The 27,314-nt window shown below is 36.1% G+C and overlaps 1 protein-coding gene across 8 annotated transcripts in view; it reads left to right on the top strand.

Moving 5' to 3' along the window:
- LOC112043734 (NAD(+) hydrolase sarm1) overlaps positions 1–26,352 on the top strand; it is an 83,626-nt gene extending 57,274 nt beyond the window's left edge. For 6 of the 8 annotated variants that reach the window (XM_052881667.1, XM_024079272.2, XM_024079273.2 and 3 more), the window contains 10 exons: positions 11,024–11,179; positions 17,523–17,683; positions 17,983–18,427; positions 19,702–19,947; positions 20,137–21,458; positions 21,550–21,785; positions 22,231–22,517; positions 23,108–23,274; positions 24,018–24,209; positions 24,908–26,352. In XM_052881667.1, coding sequence (XP_052737627.1) covers positions 11,024–11,179; positions 17,523–17,683; positions 17,983–18,427; positions 19,702–19,947; positions 20,137–21,458; positions 21,550–21,785; positions 22,231–22,517; positions 23,108–23,274; positions 24,018–24,177 — 3,180 coding nt within the window. In that variant the 3' untranslated portion in view covers positions 24,178–24,209; positions 24,908–26,352. Of the gene's footprint in view, positions 1–5,361; positions 5,517–11,023; positions 11,180–17,280; positions 17,395–17,522; positions 17,684–17,982; positions 18,428–19,701; positions 19,948–20,136; positions 21,459–21,549; positions 21,786–22,230; positions 22,518–23,107; positions 23,275–24,017; positions 24,210–24,907 lie in introns of those variants that run through there. The other 2 variants (XM_052881668.1, XM_052881669.1) reach the window with 2 other exon arrangements.
- Positions 26,353–27,314: the final 962 nt, after the last annotated feature.

Genomic DNA, 27,314 nt, shown 5'->3' with positions numbered 1-27,314 from the left:
TTGTCAGACTTTTCATGTGCTTTTTCTAAAGTAGAGTAGAATCATTATCTGCCTATTTTAATGACCCACCACAGGGTTAGGCTTCCCTTCTGATAGGAGATATGGAGTTTAAACCCACCACGCTGCTCCAATTAAGGTGATAATGTTAATGATAATTACCGGTATCGACGGCTTAAATTGCTCTCTGAGACACGGGGGTGTAATACCACGCCACTCAAGGCTGAGCCTTTTAAATGTCAATTTCTTAGAAGAAAGAAATCTCAGTATCTTATAGCCCAGGATTCGAATCCAGAAGCCACTTAGGATTAACCAATGGCCCGAGGTCAATCACTAACATCATAAAACAGTGAGTAAAGTCTTTAAAGTACCTAAATTTTTTACGGCGAAAATGTTTATACACACTGGCATAGCAGAGAGGCGTGGATTTTACTAGGGTATTTAGGGCGCTATTTAACTAGAGCGCTATGTAAAAAAAATTTACAAAATGGGATTTTTGTAATGAATCCTCAGGGTATGCAGGGCGTTCTTGCATCTATGGTGTGCACGACACTGTCAACAACAACACAATACCCAACTAACTTTTAACATTTCCTTCTTTTTCGAACGCATTCCGTATCTTGGGTCAATAACGACCACAATCTATCGAATACTAAGTTCGTGAAAGTATCAAAGGTGGAACAGGATGCATGAGTCACTTGCCCAGGTACCATCCAGCGAGAGCCGTAGCGTAGTGTGTGATAAGCCACCACGTGAATGAATGATGATTCATGCCGCATACCTTGCGCGTCGGAAAGAACGCGAATCGCTTTAGCATTCCTAATAGTAATAGCTTGTACCTAATTAAGTCTTTCAATTTTGTTGTTGTTGTTTCATGTGTGCCAAAACTTAGATTTGTTATGGTCACATTTAGCACAGCACAGACACAGTGTAAGGAAAGTCTGTGCTGTGCTAAAGTGGCCAATGCACATATTTTAATGTGTCAATACATCATAAACAGCCGATCGACGTTCACTGTTGGGCTTTGCATGGACTTCCGTACAATATGATGTAGAAACGCCAGTATCCAGCGGCTCCCTTTTCTAATAAGGTAGTCTAAATTTCTTAATGATTTTGAGATGACAAGTGCCGAGTCAAATTCAAAGTCCAAGAAAATAGTGTGTATAAAACAAGGGATACTTTGGTTAGGTTTGGTAGGTTAGGTACTAACATTTGTAACTAAATCTAGAAAAGATATTTTCGATAATGGGATGACAGAGAATCCACTCCTGAAGTAAGCGTCAACTCACCAACAAATTGCTCTAATAGTCATCATTAACAACCCATATTCGGCTCACTGTTGAGCACCAGTCTCCTCTTACAATGAAAGCGCTTAGGCTAATATTCCATTAACCTATAATTAGCTAATAGTAAATTTTTATTGCAACTTGTTGCGCCATTTATGTAGTAAATAGTAGGCGTTATTCACAACACGCATAAACAAATATAAATTATAATAATACGCGATAATGTGGACGATAAAAGGAAAATTCCATTTCAATGTGTAGTTTATAACCAAATCGGCGGAAGATACCTTGATAATTGTTTGTTACGTCATTACTTTCATACCTGAGTGTTCCTGGACTTATCTTGAGACTATACAAAAAAGTATGATAATACTACATTACACCTACATAACAATCACTGATTGAGACGGTTCTATAAAACCCCTACGTAACATTTTATCGATTTTTATCGATGTTAATATAAGAATTGTACAAACACTGAGTGCAGTAAATTTTTGGGAGAAACTGATTGCTACTCATAATGGGTATTTCGGACATTTTCATGTTGGTTAAGCGATTTAAGCATTATCCTGCGATATTAGCCTTTCAGCTATGCAATTTAGAGTTTTGGAAAATATTTGTCAAATCTTTTCCCTCCATTAAGTCCAGGAAGATTTTGGCACAACAATAGTCCAACGGACGGGGATTTATTATTTATTTTATTTATAAAAAAAAACCCGGGGATAGAACCCATGACGTGTAAATCTGTCCCCTTTGGCATGGATTATTGAGGATTTCGTCTCTAAAACAAAGCAATACTTTAAATTTTCAATAGAGTTCGTGTTGTATAACAAGCTTACTTGATATTTCATAGATATGAAGTGTTAATACTAGTAATAATTTATACATTGTAGTGTCATTTTAATGGCTCTAATTATTTTGATTTAAGTAACACAAATGTATCAATGAATGGGGTGACTGCATTCGTTTATGAATGAAACAGTCACAAGTTAGTCATAGGTAGCGTCGGAGAATCGTAGGTTGATAGGTATTACAGCACAGGTGACTCACTGTTATTACGACTAAAACGCAATTTTTCCTTAAGACTGCATTATTGGAGTGATACAATACAATTTTTCTTTTTGTAGCACCATAGAAACAATAGGTGTAGGCGGATATGAATATTTTTTCATCAGAATTTGCCCTTGTCTGTACTCGCGTGACTATAAACACTGTCTTGATCAAATCTATATAGGTAGGTATATAAAGAATCCCTAGTTCCCTTGTTCACGCCAAACTTGAGAACCAAGAGACTACAATGAATAATGTTGTTGACTGTACAATTATGAATTGTAAAGTCAACCCACTCGAAAAACAGAACATTCGCAGGAGATGTTGAGCTGTTGACTTGACAAGAATCAATTGTTGTGTTAGTCCATCCGAAAACAAAACCTCCTTAATAGATGTTGACTCTAACAACGATCGATTGTAGAGTATGGTAAAAAATTATGGGCAGCAAAAATTCGATGAACGCCGATTGGCTGCGGCCTGCTGCTCCTCGGTTGCGCACCTTTCACTATACAGGCGCAGGTATTGAGACGTACATAGTGTTTGCTGCGGGGCAACATACACCTATTTAGACAGTCGATATGAAAGAGTAAACTCCATTCATGCGTCGGAGCTGACACACATTTTTTTATTATATAAAATATTTTCGTTACAACGATTGTCTATGATATGAAGTCATATGTTCTGTTTCCGCTTCATGTTTGTGTTAAACGTAAAATAATATAATTATCACATTGATTTTAACTATTTTTACTCATTCATTCTTTTTTGTTAAATGGTTTAACTCAAAAACTTTGTTAAGGAACATTTTTGTTACTTCCTTGGTTTAGTAGTTGTTAAGATTGATTAAAAATCTAAAACTGCGAGTGTAACAAAAACGCGACCCTGAAGTTGTAATAACGGTGTTAAAAGAGTTTGGATGTCTAGAATTCCACAGGCTTAATAGAAAAAAATGTTTACTTGAGTCTTAACTGCTTTTGCAGTTTGTATTATCTAATAAAGGTTGTATTGAGAACGAATTAAATTGTAAAAAAAAATATTTGGCGACAAATTCCATTAAATCAGACGGCTTATTAAAATAGTAAGAAACATGTAAAACGTGCAAACATATCTAATTGCCTCCGTAGCGCAATGGAATGCGCGGTGGATTTATAAGACGGAGGTCCTGGGTTCGATCCCCGGCTGGGCTGATTGAGGTTTTCTTAATTGCTCCAGGTCTGGCTGGTGGAAGGCTTCGGCCGTGACTAGTTACCACCCTACCGGTAAAGACGTACCGCCAAGTGATTTTCATCCTTCTCCTAACCCGCCCGCTTTCATCTTAGATTGCTCAACATCACTTACCACTAAGTGAGATTGTAGTCAAGGGCTAACTTGTAAAGAATGAAAAAGAAAAATATTTTTTTAGTAGCGAAATACAATTTTGGTGATCTTCCATAAGGACAATAATAACTTTAAATCATAATTTTAATAACGTCTAATCGTACACGCGTTAAAGGCGAGCAAATTAAGTCACAGATTTGATACACTGGGGTGAGTCAGGCTTGAGTAAACGAGAAATTGTAAACACAGAGGCTCTTTGTGTTTTGTCAACAGTATGATGACCAAATCATGAAAACGTACTATGTACTAATTCACTTTTTATAATCACACGCCTCATTTATGTAACACTCTCAGAATAGAGAAAAGTAACTGCTTCATCTGTGTTACTCGCTGTTCTCTCATACTTCTTAAAAACCTAATCGGATTTCCACACAGAGGAGACTCGTGCTCAATAGTGAACCGAATACGGGTTGTCAATGATGATGATAGGAAAAATATTTTATGGAAAAGGATGATGATACAACTCCCGACTTTTCTCGATAATGTTAGCTTACATAAAATAAATGAATTTGAGTTAAAATAGGAGAATATGGTACAAGAATCCAGCCCTAGGAATGTCAAAGACGGCTAACAAATCAATATCCAAACTCACTAATAAGTGGTATTTTTAAACATTAAGCTAATAGTCATTATTAATTAATTAACTAAAGAATAAGAATAAAATCTAACGGTTGCTTATACTTAATTACGTATTAAGAAGCTAAAAGCTATTTAAAACAAAATCTTATTTCGAAGTTTACGTAACTTATCCCATGTCGATGATTTGCTTACGTTTTGCTGACATTGAAAGGTCATTGACTCATCGCGACATAATTATCAGTTCTCCCTTCACTTGGGCCTTACAGTCGCTACACTATCGATATCCATGACGTCTGCGGTCGAAACTCTTGTTAAATCCTGTTCTTTCAAAAACTTTTTTGATAAACAGAAAAGCAAAACACATGATTGTTGTCATTTTCTGTTTCTCCTTTTGTCCACCAGATATTTTAAAAGGAAAAATAAGACATTCTTAAGAGTTCGTACGACCATAAGGGATAAAACCCGTGACCTCTGAGTTGTTAGTCAGGTCCTTTATAGTGTACACTGGTATAATATTGAGGCTTTAACAACTGAATCTCCACTAAACTTTATAAGACTTTACCTTATCGTCTCTATTTGAATCGTACCATAGTTTAGGTGAATATGGCATATAAATCCGAGACTGTTAGTGGCTATTAGTGACTGGAGAGAATAGCTACTATTTTCTCCAACCCTCAATGAAACGTTTATAGTCTAAAATTCAGTGTCAAGTTTCCTCTTTCCTTACAACAAGACAAACATTAACTCAAGATGTGGGCGGTAGAATATCAACACAGAAGCATGACAAAAATATCAGGTCACTTATGATCTGCTAATATTGATCTTGTCAGTTCAGAAGGACGATAAGATCGGCGTCTCATCCGAGTCGCCCATGAGGCGGATACGGAGTTCCGTGGGTGGTGCCCCTCTCGACCCTCGCCCCGCTCTGCTCGCCATTCTAATTAGCCATTGTGGTCGCCAGCAAAGTTTGCGTTCGGCCGGCCGGCAAGCATAGAGAAGTCACAGTCAGTCAGTCACGCCGCAACCGCCGTCAAGCCGGCGCGTGTTTAAAGCTTCCGTAAATGAACATAGCACGCGACGCGGCTCGCCTGTGATGACGATAAGTGATTGACAGTGCTCTCAATTGATAACGAGAAACTTTAAAGCAAATCAATACTGAATCATGTGAATAACATCCGTTGGTTGCTACTCTGTGCAAAATAATAGTAATTGTTGGCGCACCACAAGGTAAACCCATTATGTTCAGCTCGCATACTTCTAAAACTGGCATCATTGTGCGTCGTGGACACTTCACTGCATATCCTCATTGCAAGCATGCAGTTGACATGCGAGTATCTATTTGGAGAGAACTCGCACTATAATTTCACTTTCAACGTTATCGAGTACAATTCCATCACATTTACCTATCTACACAGATTCGAGAAATGTTGTTTATGAAATATAATAAGCGAAACCGATTTGCGATAAAATAACGTGCAATATGAAAACAATAAAGAGACTGATCGATGAATTATTAAACTGTACTTATGCAACTGTTATCAGAGAAGTAGACTTTTTTGCAATAAATGGATAAGCCTATTTTATTTCATATAGAGTTATCATTATTAATCAGTACACAGTAAAACTAACTGTGGTTTGTGTTGCATCATGGTTAGGCTTAATTTAAATATGTTTTTTGTAGAATAATAAATAAATAATCTAATATACCATAGCAATAGTAGCCTATAAATTATGAAACTAAATATAGACTCAGTAGCTATTGTCAACAACATTGATAAATATTAAAAGCTTACTCATATCTGGGAGCTTTATCCTTATCCCGCTCTACATACCCAATATCCGCATTATAATATTCAACAAAAACTTATTTACTATAATGTGTAATATGTATGTAAATGAATGCTTAATCAAAGGTTAGGTGTTCGGCATATTATAAGATAAAAGTTTATTGCTATGTTAAACTAAAATATTAAAGCACCGGTTTTATATGAACATAATGAAGTAATATAATATGCTACATTACAATCAAATAATAATTATTAACTACATATTAATAGGTGAAAAATGTGACTTAAAACAAATACCCTACACATTCTGGACTAATTGTAATGTTAATATGGCTTTAATCCTATTGAGGTAACAATCGCAGCTCTGATGTCCACGTGACGGCGTACTTACAATTATATAACGAATCATCACTTGAACTATTGTGCATGCAAAACTGACCTTCACTAACAATGTCTCTCATGTCTCAATATGCATGCAGCTACTAAACTATTCTAGCACTAACCTAGAATACCGGAGTGCTTATTATTGCTGCTTAAATTGCACGCAAAACTAAATCCGATGTCAACAATCATAAGGCTCAAATTAGAAAATACAAAATGCAGAGCCCAATGCGTACCTATACATAACTGATGCAGCTGTGAAAGCTCTGCCAAGAAATGGCCACGATTTTCATGGTGAGAATAGGTTATTTGTATTTGTTATTTTCTAATTCTAGGTTATTAATGCTAAAAGTGTCGACTTCGGAATTCCCATAAATCCTTACTAAGAGAATGAATATTACCTATTCACTCCTTTCATGGTAGAATTCTATTATCAACTGTTTATGTTGAACGCTGTTGTCCATACCGGGTGCTGTAATCAATTCTTATCTTTAATGCTAACACTATTGAAGTGCTTCCTGTAACTTATACAATCTGTTTTATTTTATTTATCTGTTTATTATACTAATATTATGTGAAAGTTAATTTCCTTTACGCTTACATATAATTATCGTGAAAAATTGCAAAGGTAAACGTTGTTAGAGGTACAGGGAAAAACAGGAAAATCATCCAGAAAAAAGTACTATTCCTGAGAAATACTTGTTATATTTTTATTGAGATTAGCTGAAAAATGCAAGAAATATTTAAAAAATCCTATCAACGCAGTTTGACTACATTTCTAGCTATAAGGTCAAAACTCTATCAGAAACTGAAGTTATTTTAAGTCCATTTTAAGTGCCGGTATCCACTTGAGTATGGGATTAATTTAAAACTATTTTAGACTCGTTTTTTAAGCAAATATTGTTTGGTCCCGTAACAATTAGCTCTTTTCATTTCGTTAATTTCCTGAGATTCCAAAGTTACCATGGATCTTATAGAAAACCTGTTCAATTCAGTTTTTCATAGGAAATAACCGTACCAGCATAAAGTAAGTAAGACCTGCTTTTGGAGTTCTGAAAAAATTCTAAAGAACTGATTACGGAATATGTATCCTGTATACCAATAGCCGGTCCTATGCTATTATAATAAATTACGGACAATAAAATGTCAAGTTATCTAAACTGCATAATACTACGAGTGTAACGTGACCGATCTAACGTAACCTATGTAAAGTTCCTGGAATTGTGACTACATTTCTGGGAACTATGAATCACGCACGTCTGCAATTGACCTGTTTTGATTTGATGTCGGATCTCGGATTTTTTGCTCGGCAAGAGTTACTCATCACTGAGTCAGGATAGCCAAGTTATCAATGAAATGTTATGTAATCAGCGGTGTACGCGCCACGCTAGAATTTATAACACATTTTGTTCTTGTTTAACTTTTTATATTATACGAAATCTATAAGTTTATTGGTGATTTGCGGCATATAGCAATGCATAAAAATTCCTGAGGAGTGTGGAGTGGATTTAAACAACTGCCTAGATGGTTTTGTTAACCAAAAGTAGTGCCAAAGTTACTCGCATCTACATTATTATGGCGATATTGTTATATAATTAAGTTACTATACATACCTAATATCGCCTAAAGAGTTAGTGATTGGCAATCATTACAGTCGCATGCTTTAGCGATGTGTTGATTTGAGGTTTATTGAAGATAATAAATAGTTTCGTGAGACGATGACGCCGCATAACACAACCAATGCCGACGCTCAGTATGACATCAGCTGGACGTAACGTCAGGACGCGTCATAATCATCTTCAACGGATTCTCGGTACCACTCAGCGCCGTGTCATAAGCCAATTAACATATAAATATTACATTATCTTTTATGATTGCGAAACCGATACCTTAATACTATTTGAGCGATGATCTCAATTTTCGGCGTCACGTAATCAATTTTCTTAATGATTTCTTTACATGTTTCGATTTATAACTGAGCTAATCGTTTACGCACGACGAGTGTCTTTTGTTGCGTTATTGATTGAAGGGCCTTTGTGCAGCTGCCGTTGATTGGTGCACTTTGATTTTGTCAACGCATGGTTGTCACGTTTTCCAGATTACATAGTTAGATATACCTCCTCCACAATAAAAGTACAACATTTGCTATTTAAAAAACTTTTATTCGGATACATTCATCTTTTTTAGAGTTATAAATGGCGTAAACAATCTCGGCTATCTTATGTATTGTTATAATATATAGGTATTATTTAACCAATTAGGTATATTTAATAAAGACAACCGACCAACTCACATGTTTCCGGCCGCCTTTTTAACTTCCTGCAAGATGCCTCTCACTCTTTTGAAAAGGAATTTCCTAGACATCTGAGTTTTACTGTAGATCGAATCTTCGTTTATATAAAAAAATATATTGAGTAGTTTATATTAATTTGCAAGAAACAATTCTGACATGCAAAGGCTCCGTTGTGCAAATGTGATTTTTCAACAAAGGTATCTGAAAGATAAAGAATTATATTAATGTTTGCTCTCTCAATTAGATATACTTGTAGTTGCATTATAAGTATAAACTTTTGAAGTTAAACAAAATAACAAGTAATACGACTAGAGAAGCGTATTATGGTATGGCAATTGGCAACCCTACTTTGGAGTTTCAAAGCGTCTTCGTGTCTCGATTCGTGTAGGCGGTAAAATCAGTATTCGAAATGCAACTCTTCGTGTGCTACAGTGAGGCGCGTGAGCCGTATTTGTGATCGGTAATCACCGGAGTACCCAGTGACTCATGCATAGACAAAACATTACGTTGCACCAGTGTGGTTCCTTTGACCCTATTCAATAGTTTCACTTAGTGCTGCACTGTCCTTGCGCTGAATTCTAAACCAGTTCCCAGAAAGAAATAAAACTGATATATGGGACTGAAGGTTGTTTCTATTGTATCGAGTGCGTTCGTATTATTCAAATACCGCAAAAGGATTGCTTCAGAACACTAGGTTGTAGCAATTGGGAAAAGCGGGGAAAGCGTTATTTGTAGTAACTTTGCGTTTTAAATAATTTCCAAGATATGTTCCCTTAATTTCGACTTTTCGTCAGTTAGCAACTACAAACTCTGATACTCAAGTGACATAATTTAGTTATTATGGATGATTATTTCATATTCAGTATGACTCAATTGTTATCACTTATCGAAGTGATTCTCGCGTCTTATTGATTGTAACTTGTATATAAATGATGGGCTAGTGGATTTCGGCAAAACCACTCGGTGTTAACTTATCTGCTTGTTCGTAGAACGATCTATCAATCAATAAAATGTCGAAAGAACAATCAAAATTCGTGTCTTTTACACACATCCGCCGCATAGTAATTCACAGAGTAATCGTTTATAAACATCTTGGAAGCTCAACGGACAGTGTTAGTTAGTGAAGTTAATTTATACTTGTTTCATGTACGTATTGTTCTTTGTGTTTTCTTCTTTCTTTCCTAGGCCATTTTCGCACTTGGCCACTAAGGTTGCACTTTGTGTAATGCCGCCATGTTTATTTCTGCAGACAAGCAACATTTGTTGTTTCGGTCTGAAGGTGGCTGGTGAAATGTTTATATCCATGCCTCAGTTCGATGGGCTAAGGGCAGCGTATTGTACTTAGGACGTGTTTATAATGTAGGTATCCAACGAGCTTTTGCTTTGTTGATTATTGATGGTTCTGATTCAGGCTTGCTCCGTAGACTGTTATAATCTGCTGTAAAATTATGGTTGCATAGAACTTTTAATATACTCACATTTTTTTGCGTTTATGTGTCCCAATTCCCACATGTCAAAATTTCTTATTTAGAGAGTATTGTTTAGAATAAGTCATCGATTTAATTTATATAACTTATTGGTGGCGGTGAAATTAGATAGGTATAATAACATCTAAGTTAGGATAAGTCTGTATAAGTTCGGCACATCTGTACTTTTCAATTCTTTCACACATACAACTCAATTTCCGCTTACATACGATAAGCAATCTCATTACAAAATGTGTGTAACAAAGTCAAGATTACTAGAAAAATCACGTAATTAAAATAAATCTCGCTCTTATAAGTTCAGTTTCGATTCACTCATTAACTTCTCAATTTCCATTTACATGCAATCTTTTTATATAAAAGCAATCTCTCTTTAAAATACCCAGTTGTGTATCTTACATTGCCACGATTACAAGAAAATCACAAATTAAGTAAATCCCGCTCGTATAAGTTCTAGTCTAGTAATTTATTTATTTCTATTAGGCTTATAAGCACATTCGAAACGTCAGGTAATATTATTAGATAATGGTGATAATAAATAATCGAAAACTTAAAGCTGCGAGAGTTACGCGCCTTGGTCCGAGAACCCGCGACAAACTCAGTCAGGGTTTATTTTTTTTTTGTTTATCACCACTTAACAAATTTATCTAGAACTAAGTACACAATCGTATAGTGCAATTCAATACCATGTTTTTTTATCATTTATATAATCTTTAACACTATAGTAAGATTTTTCTAATCTTTTTCTTATTGAGAGAAATTAACATTTGCCGTTTGCCGTTTTTTCAGATACCGGAGTTCAACTTGGATGGCAACAGCAGCCTGAAGCACAACGGCAGTGCCAAAGACCTGGCCTCCGTGATGGAGAACCTCAAGAAAAGCAGCCTCGCCTCCCGCCAGAACCAGAGTCTGAACACGCAGGTTACGAGCTCCTTGAAACAACAAGTAAATGAACTTCTCACTATCCTATACGTACTATTATCGGTTTTTTTTTTTATTTTATTTGAGCCGTGAACGTAAACGCCCAGTGGATATGATTTTTGCCTTTGATTCGGAGGGCGTAGGTTCGCACCTTCAACTTTTCAGTTACGTCCATTTTAAGAAATTAAATATCGCACGTCTTAAACGGTGAAGGAAGAACATCGTGAGGAACCTGTGTTATGTGATTTTGTTAATTATCTACGTGTGTGAAGTCTGCCACTCCGCACTGAGCCAGTGTGGTGGACTATTAGCCTAACCCCTCTCATTATGAGAGGAAACTCGTGCTCAACAGTGAGTCGAATATGGGTTATTAATGATGATGATGATGGATGATGATGAAAATTTTATTTAGTAGGAAACGAACCTTATCTATAATTCTATGCTAATATTATAAAGCTGAAGAGTTTGTTTGTTTGGTTGAACGCGCTAATCTCAGAAACTACTGGTCCGATTTTAAAAATTCTTTCAGTGTTAGATAGCCTATTTATTGACGAAGGCTATAGGCTATATTATCCCCGTATTCCTACGGGTACGTGAACCACGCGGCGTCAGCTAGTACAAAACAACATGGACTAAAATTAAAGCTAATATTGTACACCGCACTAACTCAAAAACTCAAAATGAAATTGCGTTTGATAATTTTGCGCATTGCAATCGGGCAAAATTTATTCCAATCTAATCGACCTCTAATACTTTTTTTAAAATCCTATGATTATTCGCTGAAACTTGATACGATTTAAAATCTTTTATTTAATTGGGGGGTTACTAAATAGATGTTTAATTAATTAAACGTGCATAATTGTAAAATCCCATGATGTTATAATGTGAATCATTACTTAATTACAGATATAATTATAATTCATAAACAGTTTTATTATAATTTATAATTACTAGATTAGTAAGTATTTTCTGCTTCAAAGTAAAGAGTTATTTGTGTAGATATATTTTAGTTTGTAGACTAAAAATATAACTACAGATAAGCCCTCAATCGCACGAGAGTTTTTTTAACGGACGAAAAATAAGCATTCAAATTTAGTAAACTAGCGGACGCACGCGACTTCGTCCGCGTGGAATTCAGTTTTTCACAAATCCCGCGGTAACCATGGTTTTTTCCAGGATGAAAAGTACCCTATGTATTAATCCAGAGTAAAACCTATTTCCATTCCAAATTTCAGCCAAATTGCTTCAGTAGCCGCAGCGTGAAAGAGGAACAAACATACTTACACACTTACACACAAACCCTTTATAATATTAGTGTGATTTTAGTGTGAAGTTAAATGAAGAGCTATTTCTTCTTGACAAAAGCGTCGTGTTTTAAAAACGCTGTCGTGTGTATATATTTAGAATGCTTTTTTTTATTTGAACGCTTTTTTAACGTCTGTAATTAATAGCTCTTGTGCGAATGAGGGCTAAAACTCAAACATCCAGCCAACGTAATATCAGATGACAGGTGTTTCTCATACGTTGTTACTACGTACTCATTAATTTTTTTTATTGAATTTTTGTAACTTCCTAAATAATTTTGGGACAGCTCGTCATGCCGAGTTAGAACGATTACACCAGAAATGTTCGATTTGGATTGGAATCAAAGTAATATTTTATGTTTTCTAAATTGAATTGAAAAAGAAAGGGACACCCTCGAGAAATAACTTGTATATAAAACGACTACAAATAATAACAGCATAGAATTGATTGACAACGTCTACATAAGTGAGGCAAAAACGAGTTTATAATAAATCATGGCATAATCAATATACCATAAATAAATAAACATTCTAACGTCAAGTTGCAGAACATTCGTCTCTTCAACAATCAAGTTGATATTTTATGAAGTTTTCGATTGGGTTTGACGTGCGTAAAATCTTGCATAAAGCCTGTTTATACAATATAAATGATATAAGGTTTAAAAGATCAAGGCGAACTGGAGACTTTGAGCAATAGAGTCATTAGGGCTCAATCTATAAAATGTAATTTTAAAACGAAAGCTTCGTAACTTTAAATTGGTGTTTCGACATGGAATTCGATAAAATTATGTACCTACTATTAAGTACGTGTATGTTATTAGTGTCTAATTATACCTACTATTAGTTTAATCTCATGTTATGTTTACTAGTCAACCCATCTTTCAAATCCATGTAGGTATTTATTCATTCAAGTCTTCATTTACCTATAAAATGTACAGATGCCCCTTTAATATTCATTTATATATGTGTACACAGTACGCAAGGACTAGTTGAAACCGTTCGTAGCTTTAAATTGACGAAAACACTATTACCTTCTCAGTACCTATGGATAAACAACCTTCGGCTTAAGTCTGAATTTAAAATGAGATTTTTTTTTAATATTTCAGTGGTAGACATATAACTCTTAAGTTAATGATGGTTTAAAACCTTATTTATTTATTTTAAATTCAAATTTACAATAAATTCCAAACCCTTTGGGCTATTTATTAGAGATGTAAGTTTGTGTTTAAATATAGATAACTGGGCTATTTCGGCACCGGCCTCGGTCGGTTCATAAAATTACCAGTTTATTTTGAATTCGGCGTGCGGGAGTTACGAGAAAAATAAATAAAATAAAGCAAATACCGACGCACCGAGCACAATATGGGATGTGTATACCTATTGTTAGAACAACTTGGAGCAATCGACGCCGAGGTCAACGGAATCCGTAATTATTTGGGAACAAAGATTTTAGCATGTCTTTGTTTTCAAATTAACATTGCAATCGGTGTAAGAATTAAACAATCCTTGATAATGTTTGCGAAAACAATACGAGATATCTAATCCATCTGTCTTCAGATCAAACAACATCTACTTTGAACATGTAGTTAACTAATTCCATATTAAATTAAACACTTTTGCGATTGTGGATAATGTATAAGATAGATCCAGTACTCCAGTAGTAGTTATAAGGCTGTGCATGCGTTTGACCGCTGTTTGTATGTTTTGGCAGCGAGCCATGGAACTGAAAGCAACGCGAGATGGCGTAACGTAGGACAAGATGATATCTGTTGGTGTCTGGCCCTTTGTAATTTATTAATATCTAATAGTTACTATTATGAAACTATAACGGCTGCCCTCGTGTCTATCTATATATCTAGGTTACAAAGATTAAAAAAGAAATAACTAGCATCGTGGAACGATTGAAAGATTGCCGTACTTAATGCCAGGTTTAAGTTTTAATTTAGCTTATATGTAGTATAAGCTCGTAAGTTAAGAGAATTCTGGTTATGTTAGTTTTGAAGTAGTAGGTAGATCTTCTGTGATTGGTCTTATCTAGAGAAGTAATATCCACTACTCATTTCTATCGTCAAGAAGCATTGCTGTTTCTTGACCTGCTGCTGTTTGAAACACAACACATAATGATGATGATGTTTTGTCGTATTGGCAGCCCATTTAGGAAGCATTTCTTTCGTAACTTGCAAGATTTTGCCTGTTCTAATCACTTATACTATGTAATTTTTGTATCGTAAAACTAATTTTAGTCGTTTATTAAAATCCTTACTTACTTTCCCTTTCGTGTCGATTAAATCACTTTTTAATGGCTGAGAAATCGTAATACCAAATTAACCATTTAGAAAATTACTAGTACAGTGAAAAATTAACAAGCTTTATATAATTATGAGGTAATTCAAAACTATTATTCAAAAAAATATTATATTTCATTTTGACGTATTACTTAATATTTAGGTATTAGTGTAGTCGAGCGACAACTCTACCGACGACCGCAGTCGACTGCAGTCGTCGGTAGAGTTGCCGCTCGTGTAAATGAACCCTTGACATTTACTATTCCTAGATTTGTTCTATGTAATTATTGCTTCTAGGTATGTAATAATTAAAGCCAATATGCCTATACAAATATTATTACAGTAACTGATTGACATGAACTTCTTAAAATATTTATCGTGTGTTCGACGGCATCTCCCACATAGACAATAGAGCATCCTTGACTTGCAAAAGAGAGACTGTTGATGTTACAGCATTTTATGAAACAGAGGGTACATTTAATAAATCGATTCGTTTATTACTAACCGAAACGGTTTTAATTTTGGAATACACCAATGATAGCACAATTTTTATTTAATTTTTATTTTATATAATACATTTCTGTACTTACTATGAAAAAACTATGGGGATTTTTTTTAAAATCAATCTCCATGTGGATATATTATTTATAATTGGAATCGAATTTATTACGAATTATATTTACACTTTATTTAATTTTAAACAAGATATTATTACGTATAAAAGAATCACCTTAAAGAAAAAATAACACTAACGGCGACCTTTTCGCTTAGCAGCGATATCTTCTCCTGGGGATCTGGGGGATATGAGTACCATGAACTAAATAATTAAATATAATAATTCAGAAAAGACCGACTACATTTTTAAATTTTTTAGCAGTCATTGACAGTGCCAAATCCCAAAGTTGCATTGACCTAATTTGTTGTGGGGTTAACTATAGACAGGTACATTCATATTTCATTGTTCTTGTTGTTTTATTACATTTTATTTTGTTATACTACCTAGTTACATAACAACTAAGAAAACAGTGACGATAATTGATCAATAACTTCGTAAACATATTATTATAATTGTTGTACCAGGAAATTACCTATATTTGAATGTATATTCTTACAAGAATTGAAACTATAATTTCCAATGAAAAACAACAAGTAGGTACCTACTTGGTATTTAAGTAATTTGTTCCTAGCTCATTCACGATTTAATGGATGGCCATTTTTGTAGTTTACGTTATTTTTGTTTTCATTAACTTACTTACTAAAAAGTTGCACGTGTTCATACATAAAAAAATATATACACGTCGAATTATAAGCCTTCTCTCTGTGTATACACTTACTGAGTTATTATAGTTATTAATATAGCTATATTGTGTAAAGTCAGATCATTACACACATTTGTCGTTAAGTACGAGTAAACTGCATAGCTATACACAAATATTATCTATTAATAAGTATCTAATAAGTATCTACTCTAGACTACAAAGAGAATAGACACTAAATCATCTCAATCACAGCTCACATTTACAAAGCTACTTCATTTGGCAAAATCTACAACTCGCTTGCATTGCAACCGAGCAATTTTTACTGAAACGAAATTGAAAATGTTTACTCAAATGTAAACTACCGAATGATATTAAATACTGTTAGATGTGTTACTAAAGCATGAAAAATGAGGCGCTCAAAAGAGGAAATTTATACATAACTCAATGTTAGTTGTGGTCAACAACGAAAGTTATTTAAACAAATAATACTTAATATGTCGTCTTCATAAAAATTTGAATTATTCAAAATTTGCACAAAATATTTTACCTTATTTACTAGTTTTCAGCGTTGGGTGTCTTTGACTACCTTGTCAAGCTTACATTTCAAGATATGAAGTTATTCTTGAAACCGACTACCGATACTTAATTTACAATTCTGTGTGGGAACTCACTCGGTACTGTAAACAGCTCAAACCACTGTCTGCTCAAACGTTGGCCGCTGGGTTCAAGGCCTGTGTTGCATCTCACCCACGCCTGTTGAATCATTTGTATTGCTTCCCAATCGCGACATGACGCCGCCAGCCAAAAATATGGCCATCACTTCTTTTATATCATGTAAGCCTTTATCTCTTTTTAAAATCCTCTTTTTATCGTAAAAGGTAACTAAAAGTTAAACTTTTTGTGCCTTAAGTTCAACATATTCATATAATAAAGAAAGACTTAACGATCAAGCGTCTTATTGGAATATTTTGAATGATTCAGCTGTGACTGCTCCTTAAGACAGCATTCATCATCATCATTATCAGCTAATGGACGTCCACAACTGGACATAAAGACTTCCAAACAATACGGTCTTGAGCCGCCAGCTGACAGAATTAGTATGGATATAACTATATATAGAAATTTATTTTTATACATTTCTATTTTCGTACAGATATATCAAGTACTATATATACACGAGTATATATGTATGATTCGTCCGCAAACTCGCCAAAACGCGTGACGCCCGCACGAACTTCTGTAGCATTGGCACTGAACTCAACAGTACTTGTCTAGATAACGACTGTGAACGAAGTGTATTATCAAGCTGAGTGTTACTAGTTTTGTGATATTTAAAACAATCAGCGCTACAAAAATTCTTGTAGTGTTTACGCTAACAAGAAGGATTTAAGGTACTTGTGTATTTCATACAAAGTGATGAATACATAACAATACAGTAAGCGATGTAAACGTGTCAGTCAGACAAGGAAAAAGAGTTTATTATGTTTGCAAGTACGTACAATGTGTTGTTTGTCTACAGATGGTGTCTAGCACTACGTCTAGCAGCGCTGTCACGAGCCAGAGGGTCCAGAGTTCGTCACAGCGCGCCAGTTCGATGAAGTCGGACCTCACTGAACTGAAAAGTTCAATTTCTGAAATGAAAACGCTTAGCAACTCGGCCGCTTTGAACTTCGGACAAAGGTGATTCATCCTGCTCATTATTTTTGTGTTTGGCTTTATGTAATAACATACTTTTACATTGTTTTGTCAATGAGTATTAACGATAACACCGTTTCTGGCCCACCTGAGCGGCCTTGGCTCGCAGCCAATTCTCCTCCGCTGATTTTCTTCGCTCCACGTTTGTATGTAGTTTAATGCCGACAAACAATAGAAACAGTAGCGTTCCCGTGAAGCTTATTTAAATAATTCCAAAATTGTAGCAAATGTTCGTTATTGTGACGCGAAGCAATCTCCTAATTTAGTTTGGAACATCGTTGCAGATTAAGAAGCTCAATGGAGAACATAGTAGATCAGGATGAAAAGAAAGAAAGGCAAATTCCTGACATACGCGATCTCAGTGACATGGGAGATATTGGAGACATTAGCGATATGAGTGATTTGGCAGGCGAAGGACCTCTAGTTACATTCCCTGAATCAGATACACCACCGCCCGACAAACAATGTCTGTTAGCACCTAACGCTGCGACCGTAGGTTCCAACGCTGCAAATGAACTAAAATATAGTGCTGCACGTATGACTTCGGCGAGTTCAACGCGTGTTGTGACGGATGGTTATAGTGCATCAAAATCTAATGCAAACAGCACAAGAATGCGACGATTGCAACACGGAGATATGCAATACGCAGAACACAGCGCGGCTGGGGCGTCTCATAGACTGTTGCAAGCAGAAGGCCTCACTGCCGAGCAAAATGCGGCATATCACCAAGTAAGTATTATTATTATTACTTATTCATAATACAAACCGAAATTAATATATATCTGTGTTTATAATAAACAATCCCAAATCTATAAAATTAAAAATGTTTACTTAGCTGTAATTCAAGAACGCGTAGTCCGATTTTAACTTTTAAGAATGTCGGATTTGTAGTTAAAAAATTCTATGCAGACAAAGTTGTGGGATTCCTGGAGTTATTTAATTACTTAACATATAAATTGACATTGCCAAACTTTTTACCAAAAACCGAAATAAAAGTGCGTCTAGCTTTCTGCCGCCAGCAAGGCGCGCCGAAGGACGCGACCTCGCGTGACCGGGCTCAATCGATATCCTAGAATGACGTCTCAGCAACGCGACGCTACAACGTTCAGTCGAGTTCGGCTCCTTGCCTTGGTAACATGTATTACACATTTGCGATGTAAAAGTAAAAAACGCCGCATAATTGCGTATCCACACACGATATCTGCAGTATGGCCGCACGCTTAATGGCATGGACGAGCAGGATGCTGCGACGCGGAGGATCGCCGGGGGCGGTTAGCTCACACTTTATCTACGAGCGCTTATCGGAACATTTACCGAACCATGTCAGTCAACGTTTGACCGTCGTGCGTGCGAGCATACGCGGAAGTTAATTATTGCGCATGCGCGTTCACACGGGTACACGAATAGACGGCTTTAATTTTAGAAGCGGAATGTCTTCTGGTGGGGGTTCGGCCCCGTGGCCGGTACACAGAGGCGTCCTGTCGCGTTTTCCCCCGAAGCCGAGTTATCCTTCTGAGAGAGTACGTTTCCCCAGAATATTTTACTCACTGACCTTCTAAATCGTGACGTCTGTATACAAACTTTAAAATTATCATCGAAAGTCCCGCGAGTACCGCGCGATTGGCCTATATCCAATAGAAGCGATTCAGCGTTCAATCCGAGCCATGACGCGCACTACTTTTGTATGTAAAAGTAGTTTTGATCCCGAGACGAACGAATATCCACCGCGTCCGATATCGCAAAGTCAATTTAACAAATTTAAATCAAGAAATCATGTCTTCGAAACGGCGGCCGAGACCTAATTTGCGTATCATTATTCCTGTAAATTTACAAATATTTATATACCGTGTTGTTGTGTAAAAAGTGCCAAATATCAAGTGATGTAGTGATAAGCATGGTGACCTGAGTCACGGTGGAAGTTTCCAGATATTAAATTTAGAAATTTAAGGTGTACTGTTTATGGTCGAACGTGAGTATATTAAATATTTATTTGGTATTTTTAGGAAAAGCGGTCATTACAAGCGGGTGAAGTGACAGCACAAGAAGCTAATAACATGTCTGCATCTAGCTCTCGTTTGCAAACTGAAGCATTTAGTGCCGAGAAGAAGGCTATGGCTTCATCACAGGCTAGGCAGACTGTCACATCAAGCGGCATGTTTAGTCATAAAGAGCATTCTAGCGTAGCACACTCCAATATGACTATATCGAGCAAAAATCTATCTTCTAAATCAACTTTACTATCTTCACAGGTAAGGCGCTACTTGATATTGTTATCCAGTTTAATACTTTTAACGTTTTTGGAAAAATATTAGTAACCAATTCTTTGTTATTCACTTATTTATCAATCCACAACGTTATGTAGCATACATACGTTAATCATGACGTAGGTGTGACTTTACTAAAAAACTATTCATACTGTGTACCTGCTTCTGTTCCAGATGAGTCAATTGTTAAATGGAACCGTAAAACCTGGCGATGAAGATCTATCGAACTTAACATTTGAAGACTTAGATAAGTTAGACGCAAATTCAAATCAAAAGGATGTTGAGTTAGCGATTCAAAAATATTCTTACCGAATGAATGCATTTATAGCAGCTATGAAAAATAACCAAATAGATATGAAAAACGCATGTGTACAATTTAACAAATTAAATGAAATGGTACGAAGAGCATGGGCGGTTCCAGCATACGGACACGAGTTGGGATACTCTTTATGCAACATATTACGAAAATCTGGTGGCCTGGATATTTTAATGGCGAACTGCTTAGAAACAAACAACCCTGATTTACAATTTTGTTCCGCTAAATTACTCGAACAATGCCTTACAACAGAAAATAGAGCGCACGTAGTAGAGAATGGACTCGAAAAGGTTGTTAATGTCGCTTGTGTATGTACAAAACACGCAAATTCTGTAGACCATGCAAGGATAGGTACTGGAATATTAGAACACCTGTTCAAACACAGTGAAGGCACATGTAGTGATGTCATTAAACTCGGAGGTTTAGACGCTGTGTTATTCGAATGCAGAAAAAACGATATCGAAACTTTGCGTCATTGTGCAACAGCGCTGGCTAACCTTTCATTATACGGCGGAGCTGAAAACCAAGAAGCTATGATAAAAAGGAAAGTACCAATGTGGCTGTTCCCTCTTGCTTTCCACAATGATGATAATATCAAGTATTACGCTTGTTTAGCCATTGCAGTGTTAGTAGCAAATAAGGAAATAGAAGCTGCGGTCCTTAAATCGGGAACACTGGATTTAGTAGAACCGTTCGTTACCTCGCATAACCCGTCTGAATTTGCTCGTTCTAATTTAGCACATGCTCATGGTCAAAGTAAAAACTGGTTGCAACGATTAGTCCCTGTATTGAGCTCGAAAAGAGAAGAAGCTCGAAATCTGGCAGCATTCCATTTTTGTATGGAGGCTGGGATAAAGAAACAACAAGGAAAAACTGAAATATTTAGGGAAATAGGAGCAATTGAAACTTTAAAGAAAGTAGCCAGTTGTCCAAATGCAGTAGCTTCGAAATACGCTGCTCAAGCCTTGAGGCTTATTGGGGAAGAAGTGCCACATAAGCTGTCGCAGCAAGTACCGCTTTGGTCAATAGAAGATGTACGAGAATGGGTGAAACAAATAGGTTTTTCAGAATATGCGACTAACTTTTACGAAAGTAGGGTGGACGGCGATTTATTATTACAGATAACAGAAGATAATCTCAAAGAAGACATCGGATTACATAATGGAATCAAACGTAAGAGGTGCGGTTATTTTTAGATATTATTGATATATTTAAAAAATATATTGTTTATTTTGACATCGGGGGTTAATAAACTTGTTCTTTTTTTACAGATTCACAAGAGAACTTCAGCAATTAAAGAAAATGGCCGACTACAGTTCTCGGGACACCGGCAGCCTAAATGAGTTTTTACAAAGCATGGGTCCAGAATACACAATATACACGTATTCAATGCTTAACGCTGGCGTCGACAAAGAATCTATCAGAGGATTAAGCGACGAACAACTTGAAGTTGAATGTCGAATAGCTAATAGTATACATCGATTACGGATTCTGAATGCCATACGCGGTAAGTCTTCCTAGTAAATCGGTATTATATAACTTCGTCATTTACAAGCTAAGCCTGTACTATAAAGAATACTTCACTGTATGAATTGTTTATTTTTAAATTACTATTTACAACCTTTTTATTTGTGTTGTCTTGTTAGTATAATTATATGGGCCCAAAGATCTAAAGTAGCTAAATTAGAACCACTTTTTGACCTTCGATTGGATGCGTATGATATACTTGCGTAGGTATACCATATGGGTAATGTCGATGACAAAGGCGATGCAATTGTATTGTGGAGCATCATGGAGTTAGAAGGTGACTATAGAACTCAAATTAAACAAGATAAACATATGGACTTTGGACTCAATTGTCTAGACAAAAGCATACACTCTAGTTTACCACTGTACTGTTAGAGCATCCATATAAAAGCTAGATTTTAATTATGAATTCAAATATTTTGCAGCCTACGACAATCTGCTCAGCAAAGGTGACGAGAGTCTGGAGAAGAACTTGGACGTATTTGTTAGCTACAGAAGATCAAACGGTTCACAATTAGCGAGTCTGTTGAAAGTTCACCTCCAAGTGCGAGGCTTCACGGTATTCATCGACGTGGAGAGATTGGAAGCGGGGAAGTTCGACAACAATCTACTGCGAAGTATACGGCAAGCGAAACACTTTTTGCTCGTGCTCACGCCGAATGCATTGGAACGTTGTAAGCACGACAATGAACAAAAAGACTGGGTACATCGGGTGAGTTTCGTGGAAATTATTTATTAAAAGATATTATTTCATCTTACCATCCTAATTATAAATGCGAATGTAAGTTCGTTTGTTACGCTTGCACGCCTAAACTGAACCGATTTTTAAATTATTTCATCAATGGAAACCTTTATTATTAACGAGTAACACGTCAGTCACGGTCATTATTATTAACATCTGATATTAGTCGTTACAGAGTTACATTATCACTGTAGCAGTGTAATGGTTCTTAATAAATATAGGTTCTGTATAGGTTTATTTTAAGCTCAGCATTGCAAAAATCAAAGCAGTGCGTTTTTAGATTCATTACATTCACCCCAATGCATGTGAGTAGTGCTCAAAGTAGTCATACAATTGAAAAGTACTACTTAAGTTTTCAATTATATGAAGTTTTTAATAAAAATCAACTTATACGATTATTGGAGGTTTAGCTTGGCAAGTTTGTTGATGACACTCCCATGATATGCGGGCATCGGGAGGAAAAACTGCGCGGGTGCGTGCATCAGTTATGGGTTTTCATTCATCGCCCCCCAGCCCGGCTACCATCGGGAGTGTTAATTTCAACTGAAAATTTCTTACAGGAAATAGTAGCAGCGCTACAATCACAATGTAACATCGTCCCGATTATCGACAACTTCGAGTGGCCCGAGCCGGAGGAGCTGCCGGAAGACATGCGCGCGGTGTGCCACTTCAACGGCGTGCGGTGGATCCACGACTACCAGGACGCGTGTGTTGAGAAACTTGAAAGGTAAGAAAGTCATGCAAAATTCGTATGATACAAAGGTCTTGAAGAATTAAAGAATTATCTCAAGGCTAGTAGAATTTCAAAGATCAACATGGGCGTAGCAAGGTACGGGCATGGGATATGAATGAAAACCGTTTCCCGGCCGAAACTACAGCCGAAACCGAAACTGTTCCGAACCCGAAATTCGTTTTTTCAAATTCGGCCGTAAAAACTGGTTTGGTCGGAACGTATCAATTAGTAATGTGAGATAGACAATTTAAGTATAGCTGCCCCCATCCTAGATACAATCCTGGCTACGCCCATGAGTTCAACGTTAATATCCTCTTTAAAGGAGATGGATTCCCTTTTTGTACTTTTACTACAAGACCAGGCCCCCTGGGCTGTTAAAACAGGATGATAATGATTATGAACAAGATTGTAATTTATGCGACAAGTACTTATTACATAATCCATCAGCGTCGAATCCTTTCGCTTCTGCAAATAATTCAGGATAAGATATCTTATAAGAGCAACTGCTACAGTTAGGCTGGCTCTTTTAGATAGAATCTGCTTTCAGAACCAGTCTTAGTTTCACTGACAGACTGATTTTCATAAAAACTGTTGTGTTTGGAAGTACATACTACTCGTAATTCAAAACTTAAGAGATTTCAACGTGCACTCTCTTGGCAGGCCCCATAGCATATAGCATAGCTTTGCACATTTGAGCTTGCCATTCGACATAATGAATGTTCTAAATAAATTTCCAGCTTCCTTCGCGGCAAATCAAACTTGGCGAACAGGATGGAGGGCCCCCTGCGCAGTCGAGGCGACGTGCAGACTCCGGGCACGGCCGCCATCGGGCGCGGCCCGCCCAACTACCAGCGCATGCACTCCAGCGAGAGCCGGGGCAGCGATAAAGCGGATTGACTAGAGACGTTGCACACTCTGCCACCAGTCAGGTAACTACGCCACATATTGTTGTTGTAAAGAAAAATCAACTGCGTTACAAAAAATAAAACTTTACCAATATGCTACAGCGAATTACAGATTTTCCATAGTTAGAACATAATAACCCCTCCCCCCTCCCCGCACACGCATAATATCACACTAATATAAAGGTAAACTAACTGCCTTGTTGGTCTCTGGTTGGTGGTGGTTTTGGATCACAAGGTCCTGGATCGGACCATGAGATACTCGGATTTTTTTCTTCTAAGAAGGCAAACTGCAATCTCGCTATGTAGCACCTTGGTAGGTTTAAGTTCCATATATACACTCCTACTATAAGAAGGGTGGCCTGGCCCTATTAGTGGGCTGTTAAAATAGGTTGATAATGAATGTACTCGTAAAAGCGAAGGTTTGTGTGTTTTTGTTTGTCACGCCGCAACTACTGAACTGATTCAACTGAAATTTGAAATGGAGATAGATTATATCCTGGATTAACGCTTTTTACCCGGTAAATCCCTGATCCTGTTTATCCTGATAAAATCCATTGTTCCCTGGTCATAATCCTGATTGAAAAAGGCACCTGACTTAATCTAATCATGGCTCTGAAATATGACCATCTAATACAGTTGATTGTTCAATTCACACAGCTAGGACATTGTTATTTAAAAATACAAGGTTATGCTGTACTTCATAAATATTTTTTAACTTTCAGACCTCGACGAAGTCGACAGTCTTCAATGGAAAAAGCTTCAGCAAACTCACAAAGTTGTGAACAACTGTCTAGTAGCAGCACATCTTCGCCTGTCAAAACCTTATATAGCCTACCAGAGAGACTATCTGAAAGTAGTGATAATATAGACTGTAAACGAATACAGCCGATACCACTGAGGTGCCCGTCCTGTGATGGTTTGCTGGATTCGAATGAGCACACACAACTTTCATTACCTGCACCGCTAGATGCAACCACACAGACTAAGAGAAAGAAGAATTTCATGGACAGATGTGTGAATAAAGTGAGACTTTGCTGATTGTTACTGTAAATGTGGGTATTTACCACAAAATCCACTTTTATGTAACAAAGTGCTTGCGGAGTGTGTAAATTATAGACTGCATCAGGCTGCATTTACACAGAAAAAGGAACTTGTGACAATGTAACAGAGCTTAGCCATAGAGTTGAGCTCATTATTAATTTTAGCAAACTTGAAATTTGTGCATATTATTTGTTATTATCTAGTCACTGATTCAACACATGGCGGAGTTTTTGGTGCAATATTTGTAAATTAAATACACCGTATCACAAAATATAACATGCATAATATTTAACTATAATTTTTAGGCCTCAGAAAAATTGTATACCTATTACTTGAAAATAAAAAAAAATATTCACAAGTTTTATTTTTGTGTGTGAAGAGCTAGCCAATTGGACATTTTATTATTTTTTTATTGCATATTTAAGTGAATCTTATTTTAAAGTACAAAAGTGTGCACAATAATGTATGTAAATATCATGTGTATGCCGCTATTTAATTGTGTTTGTGATCAATTTATTGGTAAATAAAATTCATGTAATCTCAATGAGTGTATGTTGAAGATTTTACAAATAATGTGACAAGTGATTGCTACCCCGCGATGTTTGCAGAACATTGCCCGTGGTGGCAATAATGGCTGTCGGACAAATCAGTTTGCCATTCATTGCTATATGGCAAATTGTTTTATTTATGTTGGCTTATGATTTTATATGCATCTCTCTTCACACTCTCTATAGAATTTAAAAAATTAATTTATGGATTATGTTGCTATTTTATTTGTTCTAGTTCTTGCCACTAAAGTATTTGTGAAATTTCTTATGAAATTTAAAATTGCATAATTATATGTGATAGCTTAGATCTTTTTGCATAATTTAAATTGAATTTTAAATTTGCTGTTTTAAAAATAAATATTGACATTCAATGTAGTAATTTATTTTCTTCAATCACTATCAAAATTGTTGTATTGTAATATAAAATGCTGTACAAAATTTTATTTTAGGTTTAATTTTAGTCATTCACATGAGTTAACCGTAATTATGATAATTTTACCTTGTCATGATTATATTATTTATGTTTTAGCCTAACCATAATATAAATGGTAATAAACATGATAAACGGCTTTTATTTATTTTACCGTGTATGAGTGACCATGACCATATTATTTTTTTTTTATTTATTCTTTACAAGTTAGCCCTTGCCTACAATCTCACCTGATGGTAAGTGATGATGCAATCTAAGATGGAAGTGGGCTAACTTGTTAGGAGGAGGATGAAAATCCACACCTGCTTCAATTCTACATGACATTGTGCAGGAATGCTAAATCGCTTGGCAGTATGTCTTTGTCGGTAGGGTGGTAACTAGCCATGGGTGAAGCCTCCCACCAGCCAGACCTAGACCAATTAAGAAAACCTCAATCGGCCCAGCCGGGAATAGAACATAGGACTCTGACTTGTAAATACACTGTGCTACAGAGGCAGGCAAAATTGTTAGGATAGCTACCATGTTTGTATCTGGTGCCATGCCGCATCACTGTGTTCCAGTCAGAAGGGTATGTAATTACAGACTGAGATATATGAAGCTGAAGGTGAAAACGTCTTTGCCTCAGGTTATGGACATAGGATGGCACTTTGTAGGATATTTTCCTTGTATAAATGAATTGAATGAATTGTATGAATTGCAAAGTTATTGCCGTACATAATGCCAGCATAAGATTATAGATCGATATGATGATGCACTGATATATTTGTTACACTGATTAAAATGTATAATTACATAAAATAAAAGATTAATAAATTAGATGTTCGGTTTGTTCGCCAGACTTTGAGTGGGCAAATAAAAGAGTTTGCCACAAAGTGTTCTTTGTTTATGATGGTTTTCCTAAGGTATGCCATCTTTGGTCAGTTCATTACCTACCATAAAAAATCTAATTGACTGTTCACCAAACATAAACAAAAAAGAAATTTAATAACAGTGACATGTACAGTGTAGTACAACCAAATTCTGAAGAGAAAAAGAAAAAGAAAAGACTAATAGAAAAACAGTACCAATTGTTGTACAACTGGAAATATCCCTATCTCTTTCATTGCATCG

The sequence above is a fragment of the Bicyclus anynana genome, chromosome 5 (genome assembly GCF_947172395.1).
Source record: "Bicyclus anynana chromosome 5, ilBicAnyn1.1, whole genome shotgun sequence".
Lineage (NCBI taxonomy): Eukaryota > Metazoa > Arthropoda > Insecta > Lepidoptera > Nymphalidae > Bicyclus > Bicyclus anynana.
The sequence above is the reverse complement of the archived record's forward strand: the minus strand, read 5'-3'. Positions and strand labels throughout refer to the sequence as shown.